Source organism: Callorhinus ursinus, unplaced genomic scaffold, assembly GCF_003265705.2.
Source record: "Callorhinus ursinus isolate GAN/ISIS: 27379988/994484 unplaced genomic scaffold, GSC_fseal_2.0 scaffold15, whole genome shotgun sequence".
NCBI lineage: Eukaryota > Metazoa > Chordata > Mammalia > Carnivora > Otariidae > Callorhinus > Callorhinus ursinus.
This window is the reverse complement of record NW_027397077.1, coordinates 14650595-14662728: the sequence shown is the minus strand read 5'-3', so window position 1 is coordinate 14662728 and position 12134 is coordinate 14650595. Positions and strand designations below refer to the sequence as shown.

The window sequence follows — 12134 nt, the reverse complement described above, 5'->3', positions numbered from 1 at the left end:
GGCCCAGGGGTTTTTAAAGGGGTTTAAGGCAGTTAATCAGCAAGGGGAGTACAGTGGCCTGTGACATATCTTGGTTCCATGCAGACCCAATGGTGCCAAGGATAGACATTAACTCAGTGCTAGGGGCTTGTGCAAGGGGGTCCGGCTCTTGTTTCCCGATATGCAGGAGGACTGTGTTCTTCCTGCAAAGGAGGGCAAGTTCTGCAGATACACAAAGGGAGGTGAGTAAATTCATTTGTGTGACCTGAAAAAGAACAGCACCTTGCTACAAAATTACTGGGCTCATCTGAAAGCCGAGGTGGCTTCCAACAGACTTGCTGGCCTCTGTAGCCTGGGAAAGTTCTGGTCCTTCACTCCTCAAGGCTGGTGGCCTGCAAATCTCAAAGAAAGTTAAGTTAGTTCTGTTACAGATCAAGGGCCTTAGGTCAGCAAGTAAGGAGTGTGTTAACTTGAAGCAACCCTTAAGACCAGCTGTTGGGGTACTGTTAAACTCTCACCTCAACCTAGCTTATCTGTCTCACATTAATTCATTCCACATACTTGTTTTTTTTGCTTTCATTTTTAAGTGGTACAATAGGCTGTGAACTATGCTGGGAATAAAAATAAAGCTTGACCTGGCCTTGAGATGTTCACCATATTGGAGAGAAGCAGAGAGTCAACATCTCACTGTAAGTCAGGGCACTGAGTGATGACAGAATGAAGAGTTTCATAATAGCTCTTAGAAGAGAGGCCCCCGTCAGAGAAAGCAGTTGATTCTACTCTTGGTTTAAAGGATACTTTCACAGAGAAGGCTACAATTAAGTCAGAGTTCAAGAATGAGTGCAAGCTCATCAGTGGAAAGAGGGGGAAAGGAATTCCAAGTTCTGAAAAGGAACAGAAGAAATCTATGGAGGTGAGGGTGGAGTCTCTCCTTGAACAGGATGATCTCCTCTTAGTGTCCTTGTTTCTCCATCACCTTGAACAGAACTTGGAATGACTCTTTGTTTGTCTCACCATCACTCCCCACGCCTAGCCAGCATACACCCAGAAGGCCCCCATGCCCTAGTTGCACCATGCAGCATGCCCATCACTGCCATGCCCTGTGTCCAGATCATGTCAGTCATGTCATTGCTCATCGTGTTCTTCCCTCTGCCTGGGGAGACCCTCCATCCCTCTTCTCTACCCAGAACACTCCCTTATTTTCCAAGGCCCAACCCAAACATCACTGCTTCGTGAAACCCTCTCCGACAGTCCACCACCCTGCACAGAATTATTTCCTCCTTCTGTGGGTTTCCATTATCTTCAGTCTCAATGTTAGCATTTACCACATCAGGGAACCATTGTTAGTGATGTGGCCGAGGCCTGGTCGTGAGCTCCTTGAAGGCAGTACCACACTGAGCACAGTGCCTGGCATGAGGTCACACAGAGTCACTGGTTATTAGTCATCGACTGAATAAATCAATCAGAAACATTAAAAAGAATCCCTTTTTACTCTACAATAAGGTAGTTTTCATCAAAATTCCAAAATAAACATCAGCTTTGCTTTGCTTAAATAAACCCTGAACGATGCAGATAATATTTTACATTCAAGATTTGATAAATGGATATTAAATATACAGACAAAGGAAAAAGCTCTCTCCAGACAGGGCTTGATGACCCTGGTATAAAACAGAGATTTAAGCAGGTCACATTCAATTTAGCATCTTTACCTAACGACTTCACACACGCTGTAGTCTGAAACCAGAAAGCCCATGCGGAGTAAAGTGATGAGTCTTTAGTGAAATCTATTGTGTTTACTACAAGTTCTGATTCCTCAGCTTTCCTCGGCATCTGTACAGTTCAGAGTCATGTGTACTGTTTAAAAGGTGTTTAGATATAATAAATTAGTCATTTAAAAGTGTAATTAAATGTAACCATATTTCTCATAGCAAATTGGCTTTTGTAGGCATCTCTTGCCAAATAAATCAAGCCTACTGAGAAATCCATTGGCCTTTGACAGACAAATTTTTCAAAGTTTCTAACTTAGAACCAAATTCAATTAAAACAATACTTTACAACTTCTGTGGAAACCAGGCTACAAGTAATCAATTTTGGAGGGTTTCTGTTAGGAGTAGCCCTCATGAGATTTATTCAAAAACTCGGCTGTAGGCAGCCTTAGGAAGGGAGCTAGGAGTTGCTTATAATGATAATGAATTCTTAAGTGAATTTTATTTTGATGAGGGCTTTTGATGGACAATAACATAAAACCATGTCGTGTGTGTGTGTGTGTGTGGTTTCTTTTTAAGGAAAAAGAGTAGCTATTAATGGAAATAGCTTTTTGCGATGCCCAAAAGAATCTAGACTCTGCTTCAGCCAACCTGAGCTCAAATCCCAGGTCTGCCATTTACTGGCACGATGGCCCATAAAATGGGAATCATAAAAGGCCTTCCTCGTATTGGCATGGTGAGAATTGAATGAGTGCAGGGGATGCACGTGCCCAGTGCCTAACAGAGTAAGCTCGTTGTTACCTGCTGCTCCCCTGAAGTTACTCTCCTCAAAGGGCCACTTGAGTGATCAGAAAAGATTTCTAGGATATTTCCCCTTTTTGTGACTATTGAGGGCTATAAGGAGAGGTAGAGGTTCTGTTGTGCTTGTTTTGATGTGAGCTTAACCACTAAAATCCAGACTTATCCCCTCAAAGCTTTACAAATAAGCCCTTTCGTTATTTTATTATTTCAATATTTCATTATTTCTCTGTCCTGCCTCTACCTGAGATTCAAGAAAAGCATGCCTCATGTGCACGCTATCTTGTAAGCTGAAAACCTAAAACCATCATTCCTTCAAGTTAAGAATTCCCATAATCTAATATCAAGCATGTAAGTCTCCTCAGCTTGTTTAAAAAAAAAAAAAAATGTTCATTGCATGCATCCATCAACATGGCACATTGCACAGCATAATATTTGGAGAAAAACAAGGCAAAATGCACTTAATAAAATTACAAGCATATGGTGAGGTTCTCAGACAAGTTATTTACGGTCTTGATTAACCTTGCAACATTTTTGCCATTTTCATAGGTTTTACATAACACCATGAAAATATTGTCTTTACCTTTTAACATGGCAGGATTATCTTATCTCCTGTTCTTTTATTTAGCCTTCACTTCTCTCCCTCACCCCCAAATTTCTAGCAGCTGGATCATGGAAAAGCAAAGCTTCTTGTGCTCAGTGGCAAATTTTAGGAGTTCCGTTTTCCTGACACTAGCGCATAGCAACAGCGCCACCAAAAGGACAAGGTCCTCAGTTTCTAGGATCTGTTCCATTTCTTTGCTCATCAGCATATCAGCGTTTTCCGTGATGATTGTTGGCTGCTACGTGTCCAGTATATAATATATGGGCATTTCAGACTCTTTACAGTTAATAGGTCTTAATTTGCTCTGATCTACAGATTCATTAGCTTCTCAGCTCTTTTTGGGTGTAATGAGTTTTCTTTTAATTCTCCTGAACTAGAAAGGTAAGTAGTTGATTGTGCAAAGCAGCAGATAAATCAGATGAGCAGATGTTCTTATACCACTATAGAAATGATATATGAAAACTGATATTAGAGTCAATGTAATACTGAAATGTGTGAGTTGTTCTGTGTTTAGTGACTATGAAAGTCACCCCATGAAATAAACTTTCCTCATTCTCAAAGTATTATCTTTTTTTAAAAAAGATTTTATTTATTTATTTTATTTATTTATTTTATTTATTTATTTGGCAGAGAGAGAGCAGGAGAACACAAGCAGTGGGAGCGGCAGAGGGAGAGGGAGAAACAGGCCGCCTTGTTGAGCAGGGAGCCCGATTCGGGGCTCGATCCAAGGACCCTGATAGGACCGTCATGACCTGAACCAAAGGCAGCGCTTAACCAGCTGAACCACCCAGGCGCCCCTCAAAGTATTATCTAGTATACCTTATGTTTGTCCCACATTTAGCAATGTGGCAAAACTTATCTTCTTTAATTTTAAATATATAGTGATATGTCATAAGATTGAAATCAAATGAATTTAATTTATGGTGAGGAGGTCATCTTATAGATCTCAAATAAATATTTCAGACCACTTTTTTTTTTTTTTTTTTGCTGCCATAACCTGACCTGAGTTTTATCATATGTGTTTTCAAAAACTTTGGTATTCACCACTGTAGGTGAACCTCTGAGCTGGATTAAGCACTACAACCTAATGGCTAAGAGGGTAAACTGTGGTGAACTGGGTTCAAACTCTGGCTCCACTATTTCCTGGCTGGCGTGACCTTGGGTTAGCACCCAGTGTCTGAATTTCCTCTTCTGTTAGATGCAGTTGTTAATCCTGTCTGTTTCACAGAATTACTGTGAGGGACAAATGAGATATCTACCAAGGATTTAACACAGAGTATTTGCTGATTAAATGTCAGCCAGTGCCATGATTATTGTCATAGTTGTCTGTAGGTATTGGTTGTTCTTCTTTTGCTGCTTCTTATGGTATTCCCTGAATATGACTGAATTCCAAAGTCAGAAAACAATTTTTTTTTAACCTGGTGCTTTCGTCGGATATTACCTACCTAGGATTAGTAGAAATAGGTTTACTGCTGCATATGTATCAAAACAGATCTGGTTCTGTTTGTGGATGGGACATCTGGCCTCAGACATCGCATCATGTTCCTCCCAAGTCCACCATGTTCAGAGAGCTTTTAGAAACCATTCGGCACTCTGTATCAGGTAGTCCAATAGAAATATACCTGTTTTGTTCTTAAAAAAAAAAAAAAAGAAAGAAAGAAACCATTAGGCACATTCTCGTTTGTTCTGATTTGGACCTAGGAAAATAAAAAGACCTCATTCAAGTGAAAGCTCTGCCCTTTCAGAGCATCAAAGCAAAGTTATGGGAACTGAAATACCTTGAAGGAGCTTTTTAGCTGCATCATTGCTGTAATCCCCTCATGTCCCTGGTCTGATTATGAAATTAGGAGACATGTACAAAGAAAGGGAATTGGGGCCACCAGTTTTGTATGGTACCCACTCCAAAACAAGACTTGCATCCTTCCCCAACTGAGTCCCTAGCAGTCAGGGCATGTAAGTCCGTGGACAACAGCTACGTGTGGCAGCCAGAAGGCTCTGCCCTGATACGCCATCTTTAAATGGAAGTGGGTTGTTGAATAAAATATTTGGGGGCAACAACTTGGTAACTAGTTTTCAGCGCTAAAAATGACGTTAAAGAGTGCTCGCCTCGGCAGCACATATACTAAAAATGAAGTTAAAGAATCGGGTGTTCAGACTGGGGTCCATTACCCTACAACTATTTTAACGGGATCTTTTTTCCTTTACTTTTCTGTTCCCTCACGTTAGCACTTGTTACTATTTCAAAACATTTCCGCTGGTTATTTTGTTGTTGTTGTTTTCTAACACTTAGAAACCACTACAAATGTGACTTTTGTTGACTGTGTTCGTTTTTGCTATTTGCATCAGTGGATCGGTTTTATATAGACATGAGCAAATGCAGAAAGGGTCAGTCTGTGTAGTCTGAGAGCTGAGTCACAAACAAGACAGGATTCTGTAGCCATTTCTATTCTCCAGAGGATGGAGTAAGTCATTTGGAATAAGGGGGTTGGAGACAGGTGTAAATAGAATTAATAGTATAAAATTAAGAAAATGGAAATTTGCTGAATACCAGAACTGTGATGCATAGAGAGTTATGGAAATGCCTCTGGAAGCAAATCGGCAGAGGCCCATTCACTGAAGGTCCCAGTACAGCTGAACTACTGGGCGAATACCAATGAACATATTATCGGGAGTATTTCTGCACCAGTGTGAGATTCTCTAGAGAACCCGTTAGGCCCTTTGCTTACTAATTCCTTTTTTGCTGTGAAATAATAAAGCCTAAATCATAAAACTAAATTTCACTTGCAAATTACTGGAAGTCTTATTTCTCCAGTGAGATCAAATATGTCTTATGACATGTTTTTCCTTCCACTGTTCTCCCAGCTGTTGTTTCTTATTACTGAAATGGTGATGCATTGATACCGGTTCAATTACCAAAGTATCTGAGAACATTTAAATTCATGGTGCATCACAAAGAGTCAGGCTAAGTGACTGTGATTATCAGACAGGGTGTTTGATTTAAATTAAAGGAACACTTCCAAGAGATTATTTATAGAGGAAGACAGTTTACTCTAAAGAATCCCCATGACCCACATCTTTAATATTTTAGGACCCATTGAAATAAGGAGTATGTGGAAAATAAGGAACATGTGCTCTATATGTATAGGCGCCATTGCCACGCCGTTTCCCTCCGGGCTCTATATGTGTGGGCGCCATTGCCACGCCGTTTCCCTCCGGGCTCTAAATGTACGGGTGCCATTGCCATACCCACATTATGGGTGAGAAAAGCTTAACACGAACCCTGTTGGGTTAGGAAGTAATGGAAATCCTTTAGATGCAATTCAAAAATGTATACCAAATTCCAACTTGTAATAAAATGAGAATGTTAAAAATGATTTTCATATTAGAATTACATCGCTGTTAACCACGTAAGAAAAATCCTGCTTGCTGATGCTCAAAAAGAGAATGTGTATCAGATATAACGGAATTTTCTCCCTTTGTAGAACAAAGGAAAAACATCAAATTCCACTGTAGGCAAGAGTTTAAAGCTTATTTGGGGATGTAGTTGTTTAGTGGTGTTTTTTTTTTATTATGTTATGTTAATCACCATACATTACAGCATTAGTTTTTGATGTAGTGTTCCATGATTCATTGTTTGCGTATAACACCCAGTGCTCCACACAGAACGTGCCCTCTTTAATACCCATCACCAGGCTAACCCATCCCCCGACCCCCTCCCCTCTAGAACCCTCAGTTTGTTTCTCAGAGTCCATCGTCTCTCATGGTTCATCTCCCCCTCCGATTCCCCCTGTTCATTCTTCCCCTCCTGCTATCTTCTTCTTCTTCTTCTTTTCTAACATATAATGTATTATTTGTTTCAGAGGTACAGATCTGTGATTCAACGGTCTTGCCCAATTCACAGCACTCACCATAGCACATACCCTCCCCAATGTCTATCACCCAGCTGCCCCATCCCTCCCACCCCCCACCATTCCAGCAACCCTCAGTTTGTTACCTGAGATTAAGAATTCCTCATATCAGTGAGGTCATATGATACATGTCTTTCTCTGATTGACTTATTTCACTCAGCATAATACCCTCCACTTCCATCCACGTCATTGCAAATGGCAAGATTTCATTCCTTTTGATGGCTGCATAATATTCCATTGTATATATATACCACATCTTCTTTATCCATTCATCTGTCGATGGACATCTTGGCTCTTTCCACAGTTTGGCTATTGTGGACATTTGTTTAGCAGTGTTTTGAAATAGTAACTTAAAAGTTCCTCGCAGTGGGAAAAGTTGAGATTTCACATTTTTGTTAGGGACTGGCACCATTTTTTTCAATTCACTGATTAATGCTTGAGGTTTTATTATACACTTGGGGAAATGACCACTTTCACCTGAGATTTACATGTGTAATTCCATTAGCGAAAGTGCAAGTTATCCTTGCAAACTTCCTGACGTGGAGTTATAAATATATAATCCTTGTCTCTGGGTCTCTGAGTTACTGCTGATACCTGCTCTGCAGCACTAACTCCATGAGATACCTTTTATTTTACTGTAGCTGGAAAGATCAATGAATGTTAATGGTGTAAAAACTCCACAAGGAGGAAGGGTCCACACATGAACTTTAATTGCACCATAGATGCTATCTTGTGCAGTGACTGGCCATTAAAATAACCTGTTTTTTCTCATGTGTACCACCTTGTTAAGCTGGATCTCCCAAACAGCCCGTAGGTCCTCAATGAAATAAACAGCCCCTTCTTGCAGATTGTTCCTCAGGAAAAAATGACAGCAATGATAGTGCATGCGAAAGTGTATGTAAAGAGCATTACCCTGGTTAGCACCTCATGAATGGTTTGTCTTTTTTTACAGCCTGTCAACCAGGGTCGTCACTATCAGAAAGAAATGAATCCACCTTCTCCTTCTAACCCCCGGTAAGAATCATTAATAAGCTAAGTATCTTTTTTCTTAATTATTTAAAAGATTGTGCATTTTTCTTAGTGTCACAAAAAAGAGCTTCCAAAGTTCTTTTCTTTAGAAGGCTTAGTTCAGTCTACTTTTCTTATTTAGATCACTGTGGTATGGTGGTTAACAGTCTACCTAGGTTTAAATGGCACCTCTGCCTTTTACTAGCTGTAGGACTTTGAGCAAGCCATTTAATTCAGGGTCGTCCAGGCATAATAATTACCCCCTGCTCTTTTGGGATAATCATATGAATGAACACATGAAAAATTCATAGCACAGTTTCTGGCACTCAGCAAGCTCTCTTCAAGTGTTAATTTATTCCATATTATTCTATTTGCATAGATATTTCATTTTAATCAGTGTGTGATGTTTAGTACATTTTAGGCATGAATTTTTTGGTATTATCTGGTCCCTTTAAATTTATCAAGATAGCTTATATCAGTTCAAAGGCCATTCTCTTTTTTCAAAATTTCTAAAGTTAATCCTAAAATTATTTCATTATTTCAAAAATGTCATTGGCATTATGAGTCATTCATCAATATAGAAAAATCTCATTATCTTAGGCTCACTAAAGACAAGCAAATTGGAATTTGTGTTTTGAAATATGTGTAGTATTATATGGTTTTCTAAAAAAATAAATTCATTTATCAGTACAAATCAGTATCATTTTATTACAATTTATTAAATACTAGGAATTTATTAAAAATCAGTCTAACTTTAGCTCCATCTGCAGGATTAGTTGTTGTAAATGCATCTCATTGTCCAGCTCTCTCACCTGCACTGTGGGTTGTCCCATAAAACAGACCAAAACACCAGTGAGAGTAGTGTAGCTCTGGCTCTAGAGTGTGATATTTATTTTTTTTTAAGATTTTATTTATTTATTTCAGAGAGAGACAGAGAGAGCACGAGCAGGGGGAGGGACAGAGAGAAGCAGGCTCCCCACTGAGCAGGGAGCCCCACACGGGGCTCGACCCCAGGACCCCAGGATCGTGAACTGAGCCAAAGTCAGACATTGAACTAACTGAGCCACCAGGCACCCCTAGAGTGTGATATTTATTACAGTGTCTGAATTATAGTTGAACATATCAAAAACAACTTAACTAGTCTTAAAAGAGAGACAGAGAGAGACAGGAAGGATTTGTTAAATAAGAATACAGGGCTCATCAGAAAGGATGAATACTTAACCATTTACATCGACGTGGATGGAACTGGAGTACGGTATTATGCTGAGCTAAATAAGTCAATCAGAGAAAGACAGTTATCATACGGTTTCACTCCTATGTGGAATATAAGAAACAGGGCAGAGGACCATAGGAGAAGGGAGGGAAAACAGAATGGGAAGTCATTGGAGAGGGAGAAAAAAACCATGAGAGACTCTCAACCATAGGAAACAAACTGAGGGTTTCTGGGAGGGGAGGTGGGTGTAGGGATGGGGTAAATGGGTGATGGACAGTAAGGAGGGCACGTGGTGTGATGAGCACTGTTACACGCAACTGATGAATTATTGAACTCTACATCTGAAACTAATGTACTTACTATATCTTGGTTAACTAATTTAAATAAAAATAAAAAATTAAAAAGAATACAGGGCTGTCCCCTGGAACGCAAGGGCAGCCAGGCCTCAGGAAGGGAACAGACCAGAATGCTGAGAGGCAGCCAGGCAGTATCCTCACTCCATCTCTGCTTGCTTCTTCCTGTCTGTTCCATTCTTCTCTCTAAGCACCAGCTTTCTGTTTCCAGTCAACATATGGCTGTCTGACAGCTCTTGAGTTTATGTATTACAGTTCAAAATACATGCCGAGCCTGACAGGCTATGCCTGAATCCCAATTCCTACTTTCCAGGAGAGAGAATGTGATTGGCCTAGCTTGGGCCAAGTATCCACTTTTGGTCCAGTCAGCAATGAACAGCCAACCCAGCCATGTAAAACTAAACATGGCTGCCAGGAGACCACCTACGTGTTTTACGGGACTTTTAATCGTGCCCAGAATATTAACAGAGGTAGAGTAAATGGTCTTTATTAGTAATCCCTTCTAAGTGTTCCTGGTCTATATACATGATCTGGTCATTTTTTCATGTTATGTAGTAGGGAGAGTTGCGACTATCATAAATAGATAAAATAAGGAGTTCAAAATTGAGTTTGTAATTTCAGAGTATATAAAAAGGTGTTTTAACATTCTTAAAATCCATTGTCTCTTGACATGTAAATATGTCTCTTACAATCTTTCAGCTCATAAGCTCTTTTTATCTGTGTATGAGTAAACTTTTAAGGTAACTGGAAATGCAGCTTTGGTCCAAATTATAACAAAGTCAGGGTTTGTAATCTGAACAAATGAACGTGATAGTTCAGATATGTTAGAGAGTGGAGCCTTTTGTTTTGGTAAAAGGAGAAAGAGGACCCAATTCCCGTCCTAATTCTGCTACTAACCCAGTATCTGATCTCTGACAAGCCTCTCAGCCTGTCCGGACCTCACCAATAATATGAACACCCTCATGTGTAAAGGAAAGGATTTGAGTTTCATGTTCTCTCAGGTCACTTCCAGCTTCGTGATTCTGCGACTTTCATTGAGACTCATTATGGATTTTACATATGAAACCTAGTTCCACCATCAGAGGGAACACTGCCCTACATAGAAAATATACTTCATAATGTTGGATTAGTTAATATTTCTATGTAATACCATGTAACTTTAAATATCTCTTTTAATATTTGATTCCCAAAGATAGAATATAAGAAAATTCACCAACCAGATAGCATATTTTATTTAGCCAATCAAATGTTCATTCATTTAGGGAAAATTAATTTACATTTTTACACAGTAAAGTAAAAAACCAAATTCCAAAGCAAAAAATAAAATGCTGTCAATCCCATTTGCCAGCAGGTTATCTACCCAGTTTCCTAGAAAATTATTATTTAGCTGTTTCAGAAAACTTGCAGATTATGTGGTTTGGCTCTTGGCTCCATAAATCCAGCAGCTTGAAAGAATTGGCACAAAGACATCATTGGACCATAAATAAAGACAATGATAAAGTTATGAGGTCAACATAGATCATCATATAAAAATGGGATAAATTGAATCATGTAATACATGTAAGTTAACTTAAAACTGAAAACTATGATTCTTTTAAGGTACGTATTTATTATATTTCTTACAAATAGTATCCCACACCTGGATCCTAAAACACAGAACTCTAAAATTTAAGTTTAAATTTAAAAGATGCTGATAATGAATATGAAACAAAATATAAGAAATGAAAAGATAAGTCTCTAAGTCTACCCCTTGGATAAACAAGCATCTACCCTGAATTCTGGATTGAAAGTTCTGCCTGCGGAGGCTCTGAACACGTAAGAGGCAAGTAGTCTCTTGATTTCCTGAATTAAGTGTTATTGTGATCAGAGCAACGCAGACATGATGGGAATGAAGGCGTGTGCGTGCAGGTCTATCAGGAGAGCACGCTGGTGCCCTGTGGGAGCAGAAGTGGCCACATTAGCTTCATTGAAGTATCTACAACTACTCCAGAGAACTAAGATTTGTACCCACACCCATACTTGTACCCGTACTCATGTCCACACACATACATATATTTAAGAGTGTCAGTTTCCAGTTAGCTTAATTAAATGTCACAGAACAACCAATATCCCCAAAGTCTTTCATTTACATTTTGCTCTGGGAAGATTTTTCTTTCTGCAACATAATTACCTTCTTAGTTTTATGTGTTTTATGATTAAAGTTAAAGATAGCAAAGCAGGGAAATTTGGGTTTTGAAGAGTTGACGCTAAGATGCCAATAGCTAAAACACGGCATATATTCATAGATTGTTTTCCTCAGAGTCAAAGAATCCACTTGTGCTCACAGGGTGATGCTTGACTTTGGATGGAGGTGGGAAACAATGGTAATCATTTCCCGAGAAGTTTACAGTCTAGGAATTGAAATCCACATGGTTTACCTCATCATATCACCCGGTGTGCAGATTTGCAACAAAGCCATTTCCCTTCGCATTGTTAGGCCTGGGTCTAATCATTCTTATTATTTTTGCATAACATGCTGACTGATACTTAGGCAGCGTCTCAGATTCCAGGGCCTTTGCCTCCAGT

General features: G+C 39.4%; 1 protein-coding gene across 5 annotated transcripts in view; it reads left to right on the top strand.

Moving 5' to 3' along the window:
- Positions 1–12134, top strand: part of CFAP20DC (CFAP20 domain containing) — a 137256-nt gene that overhangs the window by 83748 nt on the left and 41374 nt on the right. For all 5 annotated transcript variants that reach the window (XR_012380912.1, XM_073901461.1, XM_025885705.2 and 2 more), the window contains one exon: positions 7948–8009. Coding sequence is in view for 4 of the 5 variants with exons in the window: in XM_073901461.1 (XP_073757562.1) it covers positions 7948–8009 (62 nt within the window). In the remaining variant the exon portion in view is untranslated. The remainder of the gene's footprint in view (positions 1–7947; positions 8010–12134) is intronic.